The sequence below is a fragment of the Anoplophora glabripennis genome, unplaced genomic scaffold (assembly GCF_000390285.2).
Source record: "Anoplophora glabripennis isolate ALB-LARVAE unplaced genomic scaffold, Agla_2.0 scaffold100, whole genome shotgun sequence".
Lineage (NCBI taxonomy): Eukaryota > Metazoa > Arthropoda > Insecta > Coleoptera > Cerambycidae > Anoplophora > Anoplophora glabripennis.
In genome coordinates, this window is record NW_019416223.1 from 928,935 (window position 1) to 952,179 (window position 23,245).

At 31.9% G+C, this 23,245-nt stretch overlaps 1 protein-coding gene across 1 annotated transcript in view; it reads left to right on the plus strand.

The window, feature by feature from the left end:
* The window catches only part of LOC108907799 (fringe glycosyltransferase), a 191,230-nt gene extending 175,081 nt beyond the window's left edge, over nt 1-16,149 (plus strand). Inside the window, exons 7-10 of the mRNA XM_018711599.2 lie at nt 4,528-4,598; nt 4,728-4,822; nt 10,850-10,932; nt 15,233-16,149. Coding sequence (XP_018567115.1) covers nt 4,528-4,598; nt 4,728-4,822; nt 10,850-10,932; nt 15,233-15,293 — 310 coding nt within the window. The 3' untranslated portion in view covers nt 15,294-16,149. The remainder of the gene's footprint in view (nt 1-4,527; nt 4,599-4,727; nt 4,823-10,849; nt 10,933-15,232) is intronic.
* Nucleotides 16,150-23,245: the final 7,096 nt, after the last annotated feature.

Genomic DNA, 23,245 nt, shown 5'->3' on the forward strand with positions numbered 1-23,245 from the left:
GTTTTACAAATTAAATAATTTCTTTATACACTATGAAGGGACGAGGGAATCAGTTCAGGTCTGGCACCCTTGTTCCTACAAAAATTCCTTTATTCTCATAAACTATTTATTTTAAATGTAATTTATTATAAATCCAATTTGTTTCCTAAATTCCAAATATGTACTTCATTTTAACTCTGTACGCGCCACTGTTGTTTACTTGTTTTTTGGAAGCGCTCTCTAATTGACGGCAAAGCTCGCCAGGTTAGTATTTGACGTATAACCGACCAGTTCGTACACTCGATGCACCTGGGCTACTACAGCTACTACCAGAACACAGTGCGTATGCAGCGGTATTTCAGATTTTACATTGAATTTCATTTTAAATTTGAATTGATTTATCTTACGCCTCCTAAAAATGATGACACGATTTTCCTTTGATAAAAGACGGACAACTTTTTGCTCTACTTTGCATCGAATACGATCCTACTATAAACACTCTTAGTATATGAATTACAATATATAATTCTGATACTACTTTTTCAAACAACTAATTTTTATTGTTTATTAGGTTGCTATCGTTATGATAGTTACCGCGCCTAAACCGTCTTAATTCAAACACAGTTCAAATTATTAATTTATAAATTTATAACAGAATTGTGTTATTTTATTGCAGTTTTCGAAAAAAATATTGTTTGCATTTCGAATTCGAAATGCTTTTGCGTTCTCGAATGGATATTTTGCCTTGCTAAGCTCGGGAAAATAACTATTTTTTAATAACTTTCGAAAATCTTGCAAGATTTTATTGAAATTTGGTACCATTATTACTTCAATATAAATGTCGCTTTAAGCTTTAGTAAACGAAGTAATTGAACTATCAGAACTGTGAATAATACCCCCTAATTTGAACTAATATGCTCATAATTTTGTCAAAGATTATGCTATAGCTTCTATTTTTTTCTTAATTTGTTGTTGAAAATTGTTTCTCAAATAGAAAAATTTTATTTGGTTAAATTCGATGCCCTCTATCGGTTACACGAAGATATTTAGGAGGGACGTAAGTTCCTCTGATCTGATTATTAGAATCGCAGAAAATTATGATAGCTCCATGTACGCAGGATATTGGGACACCTTGCGTACAGCAATAGGTTGCCATGTAGATTCCGCTAATATTGATATGACTCAACACGGAATAGGTAATATCTAAAAGTAGTTGTGAAACATTTCACAATTAATATTTTGTGCAATTTCATATTCAACATTATTATTTTCGTTTTCATAAATTTGGGTCTCGTGGGAAATAAAATTTTTTGATAAATATCTGAAATTATCAATCATTAATTAATTAACTAAAATGTTCCCACGGGTCAAGTGTCCTTAAACAAATGAAGGTGAATGCAAACTGTAGCTACGAAAGTAACAAAAATTGATACAAAATTTTGACTTAACTGAAAAACTAAATCTGCTGTAGCAATAGCAGTTTGCCTTGTTAACTTACAGTGGTCTTAAAACGAATAGAGAATATGTACATATTTCCGAAATTATGTCAAAAGTGTTGTTAAAGAAAGAAGCAAATAAAAACATAATATCACCACGATGTTAAACGGTTTTAAAATGGGACGAACCATAAACTTGGCATTTTGTGTACCAAAATTATTTATTTAATTATTAATTACGCATCTGCGGGACATTAACTGTTTTTAGAAATTGAAGGCAAAGCTCAGTTTATAAGCTAAGCCATCCTGAAGATTGGATAAAAATTCGAGAAAAACTTCCAAACCGGCATGATAAATGGAACCGCTTCCATTTTGGTTGGAAAATTTGCCCCGCTATTAACGATGTTTTATCGTTAATTTCATTTTAGAATTTATTAGCGTCCTTTATAGAGTCTGGCGATTTATAACTGGCTAATGCGGGTCTCTTCAGAGCCCCTATATTTTACAGATAAACACAGCAAACTATCCCTTACACTTTAACGAGAAAACGCTAATTAGATCGTTCACTGCATAGCCTTTATTACGGGACGTTCTAACGATAATTATGGCTTCTGTTTTGATGGCTTTAATTGGGGATTAAGATTTCTAATTAAAAATTCTGGTTCAGTTAGTCGGTCGATTATTCCGTACCCAATTGTTTCCGGACAAATATTTGCCGACATAAATCTGTGTCCGTTAAATTCGAGTCCATTTCAGCATAAAGCCAAAGTTGACATTGGAAACGGAGGCAGATATAGTAATATCTGATAACATATTTCTTAAATTCCAATGCTTTCATCTGATTCAAAAGTGTAGAAAATCTGTTTGTGATAGGAGTGCTGGACAAGGTCGGAAAGATGGGTAAAACGGTTGAATATCTACAAAGCAAATTTCACATATGTATAATCCTATTGCAATCAAATATTCGTTTTCATATCAAATGCAAATTTTGAATTACTTGAATTGATATAAATCGATTACAGTGAAATGTAGGGCTTTCATTGGAAATACGTAACCCTTTTCTCTGTGTTAAGGGTTATTTTTATTATACTCTCTTTGGCCAACCTAAAATCATGCACTGAAAATAACAGATAAGTAAAGAATACGCATCACTATAACACATTAAAAAAATATATTTATTTCTGTAGATATATATTTAAAAATGAAGTCTTTTGCTGCAAATATGAAATCTGTGGGATTAACAGAAACTGAACTATAGAATAAAAGTATTTGTCCTGTATTATACACCAATGAAAGAACAAGGTCAAGTTACATGTCACTTGACCCCTTCTTGCACCACCAATGCTTTGTTTTTTTGCGCTTAGAATTTGTTCTGATCTTTTGCTTTTCTTAAATATTATTTTTGTAATAAATAATGTATCTAATAATTTTGTCTATAAAAAAAACGTTTTGAATATTACTTACTGGGGTATTAAAAATAACTCACAAACATATTATTTCATTCTTGCACTATAAAGAGATCATAATAAATCATAAATGATCTTTTGGGCATTTCATCACTGTTTATGCGAATAACTCACTTCAACTTATATGCGAATGTTTTACTTAACTGAATGATACACTCTGTCAAAAAAGTATCCGGAATTTGTCAATATATTCAATTAATCATCGAAATTTATTTTGTCTCCTTCAAAATAAGCTTCATTTGCAGCAATACACATTTTTTCAGTCGTCAAAGCACTTTTTAAATGTATATTTCGGTATGAACTCCTTCGATCGACTTGAAACGTGTTGCACAAAGTGGTAATTTAATTTGAGAAAGAGGAGGTCTGCAGGGGCCATATCCGGTGAATACGGATGACAATCGTGGAGTTTTTGGTCAAAAATTCAGTCACAATTATCGCTTTATGTGATGGTCCATTATTGTGGTGCAAAATCCAAGAATTGTCCTTCCATAAATCTGGTCTTTTGCGGCGGATAGGTACTCTCGCTCTCAAACGCCTCATAACGCCCAGATAATATATTTGCCATGCTATTTTTGAAGAAAATACAGCTCTTTTGGAACCAGTCATGCTGCGACGCGTTTTATACCCAGAACATCAAGTAAATGGTACGAACTGATTCTTTCAAACTATAATGACGGTTTTCAAGCACCATTTCTTTCACTTCATCGAAGTTTTCTTCTTCAGTTGAAGACGTTGAAGGATCACCAGAACGTGGCAAATCATCAACCACTTCACGACCATGTTTGAATGCTTTGAACCATTCATATGCTTGAGTTTTCGATAAAACTGAATTACTTGCACATCTTTCCTCACATTTTCATTGATTCTGCACAAGAAATTCCGTTGATAACACAAAATTTTAGGCAAACCCTTTGTTCAATAATATTATCCATAGTAAAAACCGCGGAACACGCTCGCCCAAGAAAATTAACAGCTGTAAATAAACTACTTGACAGATCGCGCTCAAACTTCCCGACAGAGTAGTAAAAATTAATTTAAAGTTACTTTACGCGAAATTTTTAAATGACAAATTCCGGATACTTTTTTGCCAGAATGTATAACAAAAAAAACTAATTTAAAAAAATATATCTTTTGTCTCCTGAACAATATACATATTTGCGCTGCGAAAAAATCAATATTTTTTCATTAACACTCAATTCTGTCTGCTTTTATAGCTAGATATGTCATTGTCCCCTTTCCCATGTACCGACGTATCTGAAAAAAATTACAAAACTGAGACGTGTTCTCACATACGTGAAAAAAGGGATAATTACGTGATACAGCCGAGTAGTGGGCTAGCCGCTAACGAGTGGTATGACGTCACAACATGGCTTCCGTACATTTTCCCGATCTCGAATTTCATTAATTATTTTGAAAGAGTTTTTGAAAAGGAAGGAAAGTTTTTACACATGAACTAACTGCGGTGTATACTTTTTGAATATGAATTTAAAAAAATACGCTAAGTAAGCCAATTATTATTATTCATTCATTCCCTACAGGGGTTAGTAGTCCAGTGTAATAATTTCATTATTCTCGCACCAGGACTAATTATACTAACGAAGATGAACCCAGAATTAAGCCAACTGATGTCAAATCTTTTGTTGCAGCGGAGGCAGGTTCGTCAGCACAGGTGAAAGAATCCGCCTACCAGATGACGTAACAATGGGCTACATTATCGGTGAGTAGCGACCACGACTGCGGACTCTAAATTGAGGAAACGTCAATTAGATTAACCGCCGCAATTACCACGAATTACCGGGAGACATACGCTTAACTAACACCCACCGATTTTTTTTTTCCGTTCCAGAGCACCTACTGAAGCAGCCGCTCACGGTCGTCGATCAGTTCCACTCTCACTTGGAGCCCATGAAGTTTATCAGGCGGGACATGATTGAGGACCAGGTAAGCGATAAGCGAGCGATAAGTCAAATTAATTACGATCTAACGCGTTCTCTGTCAGGGCGTAATTGACAGTATCAGATTTTGGGGAAATACTAAGATAGTCGTTGTTACGAGGGGGCTCCTCAAGCAATCAGTGGTGGATGTGGGTTCTACTGTACGTTTAAAATGTAATTGGCCCCTTAGTTTGAACGGGGCTACAGAGAATCTCCCGGACGAAAATTGTAAAGAAATAAAAGTTATATCAGTTACATATTCCCAACAAATCTCCTAAACCATTCCTTCTTTTTTCTACTTCCACTTTCCTGAGCAGATGGCTGATATTCATTCATTAATTACTATTTTACACTTCCGTTATTTCTTTGAGAGATGCCGAAATAGAATAATGAAAGTTATACTGCTTGCTCTCTGGCTGCTAGATAATCATTTCTGGATTTCTAGTCGTATTGTCCTCGTCATTGACTCCTTGAAACGTTTATACATCCAATCCAAGAAAATAAAAATTACTACCATGATACTTATAAGCAGCCATTGGGTCCTGTTAATATTATTTTCTACATTGGTATTAACACACCACTTGATGTTAGAGCAATGACAATCTCTTTTTTTCTTCTTTGGACTGGTTCCCATCTTTTGTTATACCATGTAACATTGTAATATTTGATCATATTTTTACCATTAACAGCTTCTTACATTTTCCAGTACTTGTAGGCACGCCATGTAATATTTGGGTCATTAGTTATTCCATTAATTTATGTTTTTCTAGGATATTTGTGAGGAAAAGTTAAAAATATATCCTTTTGGTTCTACAGTATTATTTATTCTCCATTTGCATATTGCTGTTGAACCGTGTCCTACTTTTCTACATATTGAATAATGCAAATTCAACAATATAGATATTACGATATCAATTGGAATCTGTGAATCTTAAAGCACAGGACCGTCTGCACTTCTCTTGAAATTTCTTCCTATGCTTTAGCCATGATGTGTCGTAATTTATACTCGAATAGTCATTGGGCGAGTCCGGTATTGGTAGATCAGTCTGCCTGATGTAGAATCGACGGCGGCGCGCTGGTCGTCAAAGCAAACTTGTATTGGTCCACTAGGTCGTAAATAATTTTTTGCATGGTATTCTATAATTAGTTTGGTGTCAAACGCGGTTCACTTGGCTTTTCAGTGCCGTGGAAAGCAGTGCTTTGCGTGGTATATTTATTGTTGTTATAATACGTATTATTAATTATTAGTTTATATTAATATTTGTTCATATCGTAACCAGTAAAGGGTAATAGTTATTAAAATAAATATTATATGTAATTATCTAGTAATTTAGCATGGCTTTCTGGAGAACGGAAGATAACGAAATAACCCGGGAAAATCCGGTTTTTGTCCAAAGCGTCGAAACAATCTCAGAGTTTAAAAACAAAAATTTACACGTACCAAGTCAATGTATTATTTTAAATATATATGAATGTTTGAAAAGGGAAAATAGTGAACAATGTGATAAAGAAATTAGGAAACGGTTTAGCGAATTAACTAAGATATCAAAAGCGACAATTTATCGCGTAATTAAATAAGGATGCGTTATTAACCACGGCACAAAGAAGAAACGGAAAAATACAAAATTAAAGAAAATTGACGATTTTAGCAGATATGTAACACGGCGCACAATTTATATATATAAAGAAAATAAAGTTCCTACTTTAAACATGATTCGAGATAAATGAAGCGATTATCCTGATTATAATTATAAATCTTTAGATACTTTACGACAATGCGGTTTTAAACATAAAAAATTTGACAATCGCATGATAATTATGGCATCACCAATAATCGGGAAGATTATTTACAAAAAAATTCAAGAATATCGTCAACTCAATAGGAATATAGCTCGGAATATAGTATTTCTAGACGAGACAGGACAAAATTTTTGCAGACGCCTATGTTTTTATGCGGTTCCAACTGATATCGTAACGACTTAATAATACATTTAAAGTTTTAAACACTAAAGCTACTCTTACACTACAGTTGCATAATTTTCCTTTTTTTTTTTTGTTTATTGAATGTTTTACCACATGTGAAACAATTTTAAAAAATAATTAAATAAACCCTTGTGCCAAGGGTAATTTTTTCGAAAAAGTTTTGCCTAACCAAAAATCTGACACTGAAAAAAGCAGTCAGATATAAAGTAAACATATGTCCCAAAAGTTGGAATAAAATTCATAAAAAATAAAATATGATATAGTCCTGGAGTGTTACAACTTTTTTTTAATTTCGAGGCACCCTTTACACTTTTCAACTTTGAGAACTCAAACATTTTCCCAGAAAGATCATCATTTTGTGAAAATGATACTGGCAGAAACTAGTTTCTCGAGGATATTCAGTGCATTTTACAGAAAATAGAGTTATGTTCTGAATTAAAGTAGAAAAAATTGACCTAACGATTAATATTATCTTCTAGAAATAGAGTATAGAGAACACTTATACTTCTTCAGGTGCCAATGAAGATGCAAATGCAACACAACAAGCAAACCAAAAGATACTTGTTCATCAATGAAATAAATAGAGACTAATACAAAATAATCTAAATATAATTATTGGGTTTCTCTTTTTAAAATCAATGTTTCAGATCTTTGAGGAAAAAAATCGATTTTAACATTAAGAAAGAGATATATATTAATTGGCAGGAAAATGATATAGTCATGGAGTTTTAAAATTTGTATTTTTTTCAATTTCGTGGCAGCCTTTGTAATTTTGAACTTCTGAGAACTCAAAACATTTTCCCAGAAAGACGTCATTTTGTAAAAATGGTATAGTCTTTCCGAAGTAAGTTGAAGGTGTATAAAAACGCCTAACAATAAAATTTAATGACTTTCCTATGACGCCTATGCATCCCTAAAAAAGTTTTCTGCCAAAGTTAAGAAATAATAATAATTTGTATACAGGGTGTTTGGTAAGTCGGTGCATTCCTTGCAGCAGAAATTCAAAAATAAATTTCCAAAACAATAGTGTTAATTTTCAGAAAGCCTCAGTACTTAAGGACCAATTTAAGTGAGTTGGATTTCCTTTTGATTTTATTTTGCCAAAATTTACCAGTATATTCTAAACGTATAGTAGGAACTAGACACACAATTTGGTGGTATTCCATTTTGATAAATGTTTATTTATTGTTATTTATGCAGTGTTCAAACTTTTATTAAAGCACCTAGAAAAGACACACTTAAGGGATAAGATACGCGTGAATAAAAAACGATAAAAAACACGTCCGGAAGTGTAGTGAACGTGACTTCAATCGCCACGATGTAGCGATGGTCTGAATGTGGCTGGATTATTTTTACTTCAGTTCATTTCAGAACTTGTTACGGCGACAAAGACATGAAAAGTCGCTTAAAATCTTAAATGGTCTTTAAAACAAGTCTTTATAAACTTTCTTTTACTTTCCAAAATATGCTATTCTCAAAATACCGTTTTGTTTCTTTCGACGTCATTTGGAATTGGAAAGTGTGGAGAAATAATAAAAATACGAGTTTAAATAAATATGTCTTTTAATATTCGTTATTATAAATCAAATGTTTCTTGTCCGATTATATTATGTTAAGTTGATCGGGATAACGTTAAAAAAACTTCCTGGTATTTATCAACACGGGGTTTTAATGAAGCGACCTGCCCACGCAAATTTATCGACGTTTTTAATTAGTCTCGTAAAAGGTGTTATTTATTAAGGTGAGCAACACCTCATACTGGAGAAAATTTATCGTTTCCTTGTCGTAGGAACCCGGTTTGGTCGTGTTTCGTTCACGAAAATTATTATCTAGTGGTTTTAAGAATTCAGTTTAACAAACTTCGATGCCTTCACGGCATCAAACTACTAGTTTTTTAATCAAATTCATTTGAATTTTAATGAGATACATACATTTTAAGCAGTTTATGTAAATATTTTTATGTAATTTCAATTATGTATTCTACATAAATCTGTGTTTATAATAAGAGTCCACGGTTCCAAGTTTTTAGAGCTAATTAAAAAATGTTTTATTGCATGCTATAAATAGGGACATATTAAATAACTTTAAACCAGGCTTGAACTAAGCTAAAATGTATCAATTTCTACTTAATCCGTTGTCAAAAAAATAAGGTAAATTTGCTTAAAAAATAAAAAATCTTTATAACGAGCGTTCAAATAAAAACGTGGTTGAAGTTGGCTCTGACACATTGGACGTAGGGAGTAGCTTATAGCGACCAACTTAACCTCATTTCTCAACGAGCTGTATAGCAGCTGTCAGTTTCAATAACGTTAATGACTATATAACTTTATTTTAAAGAATAATCGTGATAACAATAACAAACAATTAAAGGAGCTGCGGAAAGTGCCCCCTCCTTGTTATAACAATAAATTAAAGCAGCTGCTGAAAGTGTCCCCCTCCTTGTTCCAAGCACTTTTCACACCTGTTCCTCAAAGAATTAAAGACATTTTCTAAGATGCTTTCAAAAATAGTGTTTTTATGGTAAGGCCACAAAAAGAAATCACACGGCGTAATATCACATGACCTCGGTGGAAATTCATGTTCAGCATTGAGACTTATTAGTCGATTTTGGAAAACTTCCCTCAACATATTCATCGTCTCGCCTGCCGTATGTGCCCTTGCGCCATCTTGTTGAAAGTAAAAGTTTGTAATTTCGTTTTCTTCCAGCTGGTTAACAAAAGGAGCGATAATTTCTTCTCTATACCTTTGCGCAGTAAGAGTACCATTAAAAAATAGGTCCCTAAATCCTCCTTCGATTGAGAGCACACCAAACTCCAATTTTTTGAGCGTGTAGAGGGCCCTCGACAAAAAAGTTATCTGGTTTTTCAGAAGACCACATTCTCATATTCTGTGAGTTTACGTAACCACTTAAATGAAACCAGGCTTCATCATAAAAAAGGTGATATTGTGAAGTTCACCGTAGTTGTTTAAAAACCATTCACAAAATACAGCCCGTCGCGGAAAATCAACTTCATGAAGTTCTTGCTGCTGGCAAGTTAAACGATAGGAGAACAAACGCAAATCTTTTTTTAACACTGTGTGGCAGGTACCGACTGATACTCCCACCATTTGTGATAAAACACGTACAGAAGTTCTTGGCGCATTTTCCATTATTTGTTGGACATTTTCTTTTAATTCTTCAGTCCGCTTTTTAGGTCGGCCGCTTTCTTCTTTTCTTGTTACACTGCCCGTTTCACGAAAAACATTAACACAACGCTGAACTGCACTTTGAAAAATTTTGTACTCAACAACGCCGGGAAATTGATTTTGAAATTCTATGAAACATTCCTCAATAGAATACTTCCATATTCCATCAATCTTGCGTCCATTTCTAAAGTAGCACTCTATGATAAACACTTTTTGTTCTTGAGAAAACACCATTTTAAACGCTTTTTAAAACAAAAATATTCAAATTGATAGCGGCCATATGGCACTTTGACAGATGACGTTTAAGTTCATTTGCTATACGCTACGCCCTACGTCCAAATTTTCAGAACCAACTTGACCACGTTTTTATTTGAACGCTCGTTATATGCTTCCAAATCAATTTAGTCGCCTTTAAAGAAATCCCCACCAGATACAAAGCACTTATGCCAACATCTTTTCCAACTCTCGAAACAGTCTGAAATGTCCTTTTCCACTCCATCAACGAACACTCGAAAATTATCAGCACAGATTAATACATCGAAGACAAAGTACATGAAGTTATTCAAGAACAGCTGTTATATCCATACCATTTGCAAAAAAATTCATAAATACATTTAGAAATTAAACTGTGTAGAACACCTTGTTGCCACTAAAAAATATACAATATTATTCTAACTAAAACGTAAACTTGAAACATTTTCCATGACTGACCCTTGAAAATAAAATTAACAAGTGCATAATTTTTTTTTAATAACCAGTGCTTGAAAAAGGATTTATAGCTATTAAATTAATAAGACTTCTACCATAATAAGTACACAAAAATAATCGAAAGACTAGTGGTTATTCATTTACTTGCATGTTGCAGATCTCCTTTAGCTATGCCCGGAGCAAAGACGAGTGGAATGTAGTAAAAATTGAAGGATTTGACGAGGAGCAGGATCAGAACAGGTTGGTTTTATTTTTGTTTTAAATATCTCCTTATATTATTTAGTACCCAAGTCGTTATTCAAGAATGCTGAAAAGGCAGCTACGGCATAATTTGGAATTTCACAAAAATTATCGGTTTTATAAGACGTAAAAGAAAAAGGGGTTATAAATTGATGCTATTATTTAATTTCACCATAAAAATTAAATTGAAAGGTGTTTGTCTCCGAGTTATTTGTAATGTTGTGACTTATGTGTCCCAAAATTCGCATAAGATTCAAATTTTGCGCTATTTGTAGGGTAAACTGTTGCCAACGAAAAAAAAGACAGTGACAGCTAACAGTTCGGGGTTGTTAAAAATGTAACGCTATACGAAAGGTCAACGCGTTTTCATTATTAAGGAGGTATATCGGATTTACTCAAATGCACAGATGTACTTGAAATTTATATAGCGTATTAGCCAGTGCTCCCTCTGTGCGTCATATTTTTTTGAATTTTTTTTTGAATGTAGATTTTGAGATGTTATTGTTGAAAGTTGTTCATTTTAACATAATTTTATATGGCGAAGATGGACGGTGCGGCTCTTTTTTTTGCCTATAACTGAGAAAAAATTGTAAAAATTGTGAAACAAAACTTTTCCATATATGTATAGTACACCAGTATTATCTTATTTTTGATGTAAAACTAATGTAAGTTTTGAACACAGTACAGTTAATTAGAAACAGAAACCAATAATTACATTTCTGTCTGACTTTAGGATTAATGTGGCAACGTCGCAATCAGCCGACAGCAAGGAGGGAATACATTTGAAAGACTTGATAAAAACGAAATTGATTTCAAACATATACATTTTTCCTAAATCCCATGTACATTGTTATCAACAATAATTTATACACAACAGATGATTTTTTGTAATGTTTTTAAAAAACTAGATAAATTATAAAAGTCCTGGAAGCTGCGATATATTTATTGGAATAAAAAATACGATATGATAAATCCTTTTGATATATTTAATGGTTTATAAAAACATCGTAATCATTACCTAGCAATATTTAGGGTTACATAAAGTTTTCTTTATTTGATTAATATAATTAGTAATACTTGAGATAAAAGCATTTGTACGGAATAACAAAAGAATATAATTGTTCCTCAGCAAACTTTATATCTGAAAAATTAGTTATAGTTGCAAAACTTTTGTAGCATTACTAAAATAGGATTAAAAACACGAACAGTGGGTAATAAATAATGTTAATTTCTATCACAGAACCTTCAAAATTGCATCCAACATTTTCTTTGACTTGGACGAGAGATGGGCGCGAGTGTCATTTCATTTCTTTAGAACTAAATTAACATAATTATTTTCTAGTTATCTTACGAGTTCACATGATTTACGGATTTTAAATAAAGGATACTAATATTCGCGAGGATAATACGATATATTTGCTATATATAATAATTATATTGTACATAGTTTACACACAATATATTTTTGAACGCGTACGCATCTTTACCCGAATTTGACACGCTATATCTCCGATGTCCGAGGTCTGTAGGTTCACAGTGTGTACAACTGCTAGTCAATTATTAGCGCTGTTGCCACATCTACATAGTCTTTATGCGTTCATTAAATATAATTTAAAACTACTTAAATATGATAGTTTTGTATTGTTAATTAGTCAATATGTATGCTATGTGCATATGAGTAGATTTCTTTGCTATATTATAGATAATGTTTATCGCTAATAATTTCAATAGAATTTAATTTTTTCAAGTTGGTAGCGGGTTTTAGTCCCATAAGAAAAGCATAGGACCCCCCTGCGCTCCTCACTTCCCTCGGACCCCGATGTACCTCCTTAAGCAATATTTTAAGAAACAAACAAACAAGAATTTAATTTACAGAAATGTAGTTGGGTACTGATTAAAATCTTTGCTGGCGTTATGAGACTCTTATTGCTCATGAACAGAAGTCTTCATCCAGATGAAGCATACACACGCGGCTATATAAAAGATATAAATTTAATTGCACGGCACAAATTTAATAAAGTTAACAACCCGGGTAGCTTCAGCTCTAAAAGTTATTTCTAATTCAACGCGAGTGCGTTTTACAAATCAAGTATTAATTTTAATTTAACGTTTACGGGTCGTTAACAGAAGCTTACTTATCAGACATCACAACTTATTCCTACAAATAGTGCAATAAAGCGGATGGGAAACACGAAAGGTAAATTCAATTTTCCCGTGAATAAAATTATTTCAATTACTAGGGACGGTAAAATGCTCAAATGAGACGTTACTTTTTTATTTTGTGCTAATGGAATGCGCAGTAGAGGAATGTGCGATAATATGGAAAGCACCTGAGCTAGGAGAGACATTTATTTTTTTTATGTTTTATGACCGAGTTTGTTTTACGGCCTTTTTAGTCATAAACTGAAACGCTTATTTTTAATCTAACACGACGACGCAGATGCATATGGAAATGCGAACAAAACAAAGTAATAAATCAGCAGTTTTTTCTAAGCACCTATGTATTACTAAAATACTCAACATAACTTATCCAGAGTGTAATGCTTCCGCAAATGCAAATCCTTTGAATAAAGTTGGCATATTCTAAAGATTTTTTTATTTACCACCGTTGTAGATACAGGGAACACAAAAAGACGTGATTAAGAAATTATTTTAATTATTAGTGTCAATTTTGATTCCTTACGAAGACGCAGCTGCTTGATAATGATTTTTTAAAATATGTACGTATATCTTCTTCTAAACTGACTGACAAGTTTTGTAGTGTTGTTGTATAACCTTCTAAAGTAATTTAAATGTTTAGGGACAAAGTGTTTGTGTGTCTCATTGTTAAATTTGTGTAAGATATTATGGAAAAACATGTATACGAATTAAGAAAGATGAGATTTGACAACAATGCATGGATATTGCTCCTGGTATGTGCTACATTAGTATAGAAGAAATTTAATGAAAATAAATCATTGTTAACATATTATCAGGAATGAGAATTGATTTCAAGTTAATTTGAACTTTTCGGGTTAATTCTGACCGAGAAGCACCCTGTAGAGTCAAGAGACCCATCACATATGCTATTCTAGACACCTATAGCGGCCCCCAAAGACATTCCTAAGTGGTGAGATGTCATTGGGGTAATATATTTCACTAATTAAGCGTAACACAGGCCCCGTTGCATTTCTCCAATGTAACGTACTTGTTAGCAGCGTTCCACCTGCCAAACAGCGATTGTTGATGAGTACGTAGCTGGGTTAGTCGGTTTTCTGTGTGTGTAAGATAAGCTTAATTAGTTCCACCAGGTCAATCAGTATTCAGAGCGAATATTCAATCGGTATTAAAAGTTTAGTGAAAAGTTTATACAGGCAGTCTTACGGTGACGGCCTATTAGAATATGTATTTCAGAGACCACTTCGATTTCAATTTTGAAAATTTAGGTTTTGGGGTTTTTGGGGGTGCTCTCTTTAAATAAAATAATGCCATTGTTGCCGTACTTCCGGTTGTACCGGAAGTAGCTGCCAACTTCGTTATTTTAAATGGAATAAGAGATAAACTAAAAATAAGTAAAAAATGTTAAAGCTGCAATGCCAGTATCGGTGAATAGAGAATTTGATTTTCAAAATGTGCAATTTTCTGTATGGTGCAAAAAAGTTTTAAAATTATTTAAAAAAATAAAAAACATTTTTTCAAGTTTAACACCCTGTATCACCTGTATCAAAACTGACCAAAGAATACGAGGTTTCACTTTTGGTCACCGTTTGTGAATCACCCTGTATATCTAATATTGTCTAAAACCGGTTATAAAAGAAATTTTATTATTTTTAAATCATCCAAAATACAGGTTACAAAAATACAGCTAATATTTAAATATTAAAAAAATTATATCATTTCAACAAATGCTTATAGAAATCTGACAAATACAAACTATTTAATAGCCGTAAATTCCTTTTGTTTTTACTAACTCTACTTCTTATTCTTCATCTTGTTCTTTTTCCTGTTCTTGCTCTTGCTCTTTCTGTTGCTCTTCTTGATCTTGTTCTTGTGCTTCCTCTGGCCACTGCAGATATAAAATTAGAAACGAGCACGAAAATTAGCAAAATATTGACAAATCGACGAAATATTTACCAAATTGACTGCCACTCTGTAATCGCTCAAAATAAGCAAGCGTCTACAATTCAATCTGAACTCAGTCTTAATTATGTTCGCAAAAGAAAAATTTCATATTTTACCAGTCCAGTCATATTTGCCCCACCGATCATTTAAGAAGGTGACTCGACAATTCGGTAGTACCTAATATTTTGTAATATTTCAGGTTCCTGTCTCTGCATTGTTTCTTGTTCCCTTACTTCAGCTTTTGTCCACGCCGTAGGTGAGGAACACAAAAAGCACGGTAAAATTATAGGAATTTAACTTAATAAAAAACCCTATCATTATGTTCAACAATGTGTTGTGAAATCCGTGTGTCGGTTTTACACGAATGACTGTATGGAGTTATTATGTAATTTTTACATGTAGATTTAGACCAATTATCTGTGATGTTGTATATATTTTTGGTATACCAATGTAGTTACGTAATGTTATTGATTTTTTTTAAACAAATTATATAAAAAGTGACAATTGTGACTAGTCGATTTTTAAAATGATTCGAGGCACCTTTATAAAATATATATGAAAAACAGTGCAATTATTCTTTAACACTTTTTTTACATTAGCAATATAAATTCTTATGTTTTGTTGTCTTTAATATTACCGCAAACCAAAACGGCTTTAAAAGTTTATTGAATGTAATATAACTGTTGTATTTTATTTATGTATTTCTTTTTTCTACCAACCAAGAATAACAACATATTTTGTATATTTAATTTTGTTATTTTTAAATGCTTTTATTTAGTTTGTGATATAAATACTTTAGGCGTTTATTTTGCACATAAACAGGAAATATTCACTTTAATCTAAGAAATGAACTGTCAAATTGCTTTTCTCTTGTTAATTTTTGTATTTTTATATCCTTATATATGCCTAAAATCTAAACTGTACTGAATTAGTGTAATATTGTAATGTATCAAACATATTAAAAGAAAATGTGCTAACGAATTATTCGTTTTATGTGGCAGATGGACTACTAGCTTGTAAGGGTGCAATGTTTATACCTAAAATTATTTTAAATTATATATTTGCTCAACACAAAAATAATTTTTATGGATTATATAACGCAAATTGTATATAATATGTATGAATGTTAGATGTTTATAGATTATGTAAATAAATTTTTGTTATAAAGTGTTTTTTTTATGTAATCCCCTGTTTAAATTTAAATTGCCGGAAATAAGTACACGTACAAAAAATATTTCTTCTCAGTAATTACCCTGATTTAAATTACTCAAAGTACTTTTAAATGCACTACTTGAAGTTGCACTCTATGGCAATGTAAGCTTGGGAAAGTCGTAATTGGAAATGGCTCGGAAAATCACACCACAGCAAATGGGTAAGTGCTGTTAAAAGGAACTCCACGAGAGTAGATTTAGCTTTATTATTGCAGATTTATAACATTTTTATAAAGACGTAGACACTCATCGTCTCTTACCTAAGTGTTCTGTTTAAAAAAGTACATCCATTAGATCGGCTTTGCAAGTTATTAAACATCAAATTTTGAAATTTTCCAATTTCCACATTATTAAAACAATTCACTTAATAAAAATTATACATTCTGAAATATTTTACGATTTTACTCATTTCCATATTGGGAAACATTTTTCATACCCTTTTTTAAAGATATTAGACTAATTCAAAATCAAAATTTTTTCTAAAACAAAGAATGAAACGAAAGATTGCTAGTAGACAAATTTAAATTATCAACAATAACTGAAAAATTCATTGTTGCAAGTAATTTTTACTTTTTTGCATTTTTGAGCATGTTTTTGAGCTGTGATTACAAATTTTTTTATTTCAACAAAAAGTATATGTCAAAACGAAAAAAATGATTACCGGCAGAATTCTGTACGATAATTTTTTTAAGTAGAATTTTTCTTTGAAAAAAAAGTGTTTCAGGCCGAAAAAAATGAATGTCACAGAAACTTCTTCATTTTTTTATCTAAAAAAATTTGAGGTTATTTAAGATAGAGAAAGGTATATTTTCACCAAGTTTCGTCAAAATTAAATTATTTTTGCGGAAATGAGAAATAGAAAACTAAAAATCAGAAAAAAACCTGTTCGCATTTTTCTCGGAAATTTTGAGGTTATGTTAAAAAGTGACTGCTACAAAAGTTGTAGATTTTTGCATGATTTACAACATTTATATCGAATACTTTTTTGTTTGACGTCAACTTTCGCCAGAAATCCCAATGATACAATTTTTCATAACTTTTCAACCCCCCAAATCAACTCTCCGCCGCCCCTGCTCACGCATTTATTTTGTTTAGGTTTATTATAAGCCGTTTTACCATTTCCACTTATAAAAGTCCAGGTAACATTTTTTTTTCTCCAAGTGTAATTCGGTTGGACTATAGTAAAGAATTATAAACCCAATATAAATTGCTGTTTTATAAAACAGCAGTAGTTTTTTCTCAAACTACAAAGCTCCACTACTTCTTATTGAATTTATTCGTATGATTTCACTTTGTATTTTCTCGACGATTACCTTGTCAGATTTAATATCTGCCCACCAACATTCAAGCCTTTCTTAATAAGTTGCGACAACTAATAACCCCAATTTTACACCAAGCAGGAGCGAATTTTGACATCTGAGATGACACAGAGAGATAAAGGTAAGTTAAAAGCGCTAGAATGTCTGATTTGTACTCACTTCGCGGTGATAGTTATGCATACAATTCTTTGTCTTTATTTAAAATATGTATAGACAGTTAAATAAATGTCTTTTCTCCAACCGGTCACAAAACTATGACATATTTTTGCTGGCAGAAGTTTTTAAGGTTGACATTTCCCTTACAGAGAAAAGAAAATGGTATCTTAGCGACAAAAGTATTCAGAGCTAAAGTTGACACTTAATCCTTAGATAAAAGTTTTAGTTTATAAAAGTTTATTCAACAATATTTACAATAATTCTTGTTTATCCACTTTGATATTAAATACACAGTTTGAACAAGATTGAAGATTAAAATTAAATAAACCACTGAACCCTCATTTTTGGAGCAATTCTTAAAGCAGTCCAACACGTTTTCATTAATAGTTATATTATTTTCAGATGTTGTGAAATCAGAAATGACGACGGTGCTTGGTTTATCACTACCACTATCAACTTTCAGTATTCTTTTCGCAATATTTTCTTTATTCAAAAGTGTGTTTTCAATGTAGCCTTCCACCACAGTGCTCGATCTCCATCCTCTGTGTCTTTTAAGTGAGGACACCATCTCCGTCAACTAAAAGGATAGCAGACGTTCTTCGTCCACTGTACTCTTTCCAGTTGTCCAGCTTCAAAAATTTTGACACTTCTTGCGAGACGGCACTGATTTTATGAATACCGACCACCATTAGATGACACCTTCCATTAACATATCTGCGAAATAATCGACGTTTTACCGATCCAAGTGGACGTAAAGCAACATATTTTCAATAAAAACTTAAATAATTGTCTCTCAACACAGTAAAAGAACGTGGTCTCTTGGTTTTGGTATTGAGAATTTTTATAATTAAGGCGGATTTCACATCTTCAACATTATCAATTGTTAAATTGACTAATTCATTAGAACGGCATGCGCCTGCAACCCCCAATATTAGGACGACCTATAAAGAAGCTTTTTAAAAATGTTGTTCTTTTATTTCATCAAATATAAATTATCGGGTGCACTATTCAAAAACAATCAAGCTGCTCCTTTTGTCTCCTGAGAAAAGCACGTAACTTTGAATATTTGCTTATATCAATCCCCTTATTTATATCCAACGTTGACCCCAACATCGAATATCGTGACCAAAGCGTTGACGGTTTCATTTTATTTGAGAAGTTTGAGAAATACACCATCAATACATCTTCTGAATATAACTTAATGTTTTTTTCTTTGCGCCATAAAACGGTGGTAGGTACATTCATAAATTTATCGAGATTTCTTTGAGAGAAGATTCAAAGATTTGCACACTCCAGTATCTCTTAGATTCACAAACAATCGCAAATGAACTCAATTAGCAATATCGGGACTAATGTTTGACAAAGTATCCAGATATATCGATAATCCAAATTTGATTTAAATAATTTCAAAGTACAAAAATAATAATTAATGGAGGATTTCGCTTGGAGAAAAAATAGCATGTTTTATTTGGATTAAAAGTGCCTTTTTTCGGAATTTTGTATCCGCTCGGCTACACTACGTTTCGCCTCGAAAAACTAAATTTACTCGCTACAAAAGTAACACTTAATCCTAATATAACAATATACTATTATTTATATTTCTTATTTATTAGCTACTTGTCCATTTTTAAGTACACATTTCACTATTTTCAACTGACATCTACTCTGATTTGTGGGGAAAACGGAACATGTTAAAAAATGTAAAAACGCTTTGTTTTACCATATTTTATATAGATTTACGTAAAAATACCAATACACTACTACCAGATAGGACCCTAAATTCTTGTTTCATTTTTAATTAACGCTGTTGGCGTCATCTGTCCATACGGGATTCATTAACCTACACAGGTGGATATTTCCCTAATATAATGGGTAAACGAAAAGCTATCTATGCTCCACTATGAAACACCAGCCAATATTTACCACAAAACGATGCCGAACCTGATCCCGATTTGAAATCGATACGATAGCGAGTTTAATGACAATCACACAGTTTGCCCCGTTTGATTTTATGGCTTAATTTATCCCTTGAGTTGTGTAGAAGTAGCTACACTTCTTCATTTTGGTATTAGTTCGTAGCATCGAAAATTTAATATAGTTTAGAAAAAAAAGCAAAGCCTGTAATGTAGTATATTCTGTGTATGAGAAAAATCAAAATGTATGTAATACATACAAAAAAAATCAAGTAAATATTTTTCACATTTTATAAAGCCAAAATAATCATGTTTTACATTTATTTGATCGTAGAAAAAATAATTAGTGTAGAAAGTACTAAAAATATCACTGTATATTTTTTCTCTTTCCTTTCATAGTAACCTACATTACATACAAAATATGCAATATTTGTTATTTAAAGGTGCTAAATATTTCTAAAACAGTTTCCACTTTACGACAGACCAAAATGCATCTAGTAAACGATCGAATTATTTAAATATTTCAGTAGGTGCTGCAAAGCTTTATTTCGAGTGCGATAGGAGAACGAATGGAGTAAAACATAAAATTTACAATTCTAATACCTCTTAAAAGCTCCACAGAATACAAAATTATCGTTGTTGTACAGACCTCGAACAGGATTACATAGCTTTTGCTGGAAGAGTCCGATAATCAAAACATTAGCGAAAATTAAAATTAAAAATTATAGTCCAGTCTACAAGAAATTTCAGTTTTAATAATAATAACAGCGTGTATTAGACATTTATAAAATTTTTCTTTCTTCGGTGGGTGATTGCTGCTTTCTCACCGATCGTAGCCGAAATTTGTAACTACTCACTTCAAACGTATGTTCATATGTTCCTTTACGTTTATTGCTTTCCTTACAGCCTTCTCTATAGGCAATTTCAGGGAACCATTTATTTAATTAAGGTTCAACCATCCACCAAAGTAGATCGTCTAACATTAACGTCCTACAATTTAGTACTAATGAGAGAACAGCACCACTCATTTTGATTCTGCATCCTCATACGTTTTTTGCGGACAGCATTTTGCTCCAACATTAACTTTTTTGACATAAGTGTTATAAGTGGACGGTTTCGAAGTTTTCGTCTCCTTTTTTCTTTCAATTTAGAAAAATAATTATTCGTATTTTTTTTAATTTAATGGAAATATTTTAGAAATCACGATTTTTTTTCAAAATTCGACGCCTTTTTCATGAATCAAGTAAGATATTGAATTTCCAATTAGCAGTTAAATAATAATGGTCAGAGATAGTTATTCTTCACAATTAATTACAAATATTCAGACATAATTTTTTTAAATCCGTTCTATTTTACCTATTTTATCGGAGTTTTACTTATATTTTGGAACCTATGCATTTTGGAAGAATGTTGAAGAGGAAAAAAGTTTTAGAATTGAATTTTGCACAATATACTGTTAAAAATATGTAAATTTATTACCGATGTTGTAAAATAGCAATAATTGATTAAAAGAAGGCAAAATAATCAAGTTTTCGTGGATAATTTTTTAAAAATATTTTAATTGCTCCGAGGGCATTCTAATTTTGGTAAAAAAATACTTTAAAGTATAATAAAATAACACACCAAATTTCATTAAAATCGGTTCCATAGGTTTCGCAAAATAATATTTTGGAAAAAATTTTGAAAAAAAAAATTTTAATGTTGCAGAGCCTCAAAGCATTTCGATAAATCTAGTTCTTTCAAAAATTATAACTTTACTGTACTCGGAAAGACGCTTCTTTTAAAAAAAAAATCCGTTTATTGGTTCTCGAGATATAAGCGGTTAAAGTTTATCGGTATTTACCGTTATTTTATAAACAATTTAGGAATAATCTTTGATACAGCGGCTTCGTTTTTCCGAGTCCTAAGAGGGAAAAAATTTTCATATCCATCAGTTATCGGCAACATAGATAAATCAGTGGAAAAGCTGTCGCTCGCACACGTGACGGAGGATTCAAAACACGAAAAGTGGAGAGGGGGCTTTCGCTTCGAGAGTGAATTCGGAGGTTGACCAATTTCGATCTTCCTTTTTTTAATCCCAAGTTTCGCGAGCCAAGGAATTCGAATATTGTAATGCCAACTGTCTAATTTGAACATATATTTTGTTATAAACAAAGTTTATTATTTATGCAATATACTGTATATTTTACCCTGTTATTGCATTTTTCAGTGAAAAAATATGTTTACGTATACACGCTGAATATGAATGTATTTAGTTAGAATTATTAAAATTATTTAAATAATTTTTGTTTAAACATATTCAAAAAAAAATTTGTATTTGGAAATTATTTTTTTTAAATACAGAAAAAAATAAAAAGAATAGCAGTTTAAAATTATAATTTTGGAAAAAACTAATAATCTAATTGCTTAAAAACAAAAAAAGATTGTTAACTTTAAAAATTTACTGTGGGCGTCCTAATCAACCGATTTAAATTTTTCAAAAACCATTTGAAAGGTTGAGCGATCTTTTCTATATGAAAACATTTTCAAGTATCTAGATGCTTTATTAGAGGCTGTACAACATTTTGAAAATTCAAAAAATGTTTTCAAAAAATTATTTTGCGAAAACTAGACCCGATTTTAATCAAATTTGGTGTGTTGTTTTATTATACTGTAAATATTTTTTTACCTAAATTAGAATGCCCTCGGAGCAATTAAAATATTTTAAAAAATTTCTCCAAAAAACTTTATTTTTTTTCCTTTTTTACATCAATTATTGTTATTTTGTAACGTCGGTAATAAATTTAAACATTTTTAATTTACAGCAAAATTCAGTTCTAAAACTTTTTTTCCTCTTCAATATTCTTCCAAAATGCATAGGTTTCAAGATATAAGTAAAAAACTCAGATAAAATAGGTATTTTTTAAATTTTTTAAACATTTTTGCAATTTTGAAAATGTTCCGGACCTCGCCCAGATCTAGGGATCTATACTTTTATTATGTGAGTTGTACTGAAGGTAATCCAGAAAAAATTTGCTTGCCCCCTCTCACATCCACCTCAAAACAGATCCGTCCTTGGCTAAACCGTGACACAAATAAAGTGACACGTACTATTTTAAGTGAGTGATATGCAATTACTGCATGCCGTGCGGTAAAATAAAAATGAAATACAAAAAAAAACTGAATTAACTTTTTTTACTGAAGAAATTAGACGAAAATAAAAAAATATATTAAAACATGTCAATGACTACGTGTACACATCTGTTTTACTTGAACTGTTATTATCGAGTTAGTAAAATTCTCCGTTTTAAGATATGGATGTCTTAATAGAGGAGGTCGTCGAGTATCCTGATTGATTCACCAATTTGAATCGTTTATTGTGACCCAATCCTATTCCAACCTTGTTTTTTTACCGAAATCCCTCTGCTACAGCGGAGGACTTCCATCCACCATGGTGTTGAAAAGTCATAAGATCTCTTCCGGCACCTGCCAATAGCGTTGCGGGTGCACAGTGCCCAGTGTAGGTTTTAGGACTTGATAGTTTCAGATAGGAAGCTATCTGACTTGGTATTTTTTTCAATGGAACTTATGTAATTGTAATATAGTATTAACATATTTGTAATTCGTTCCATTA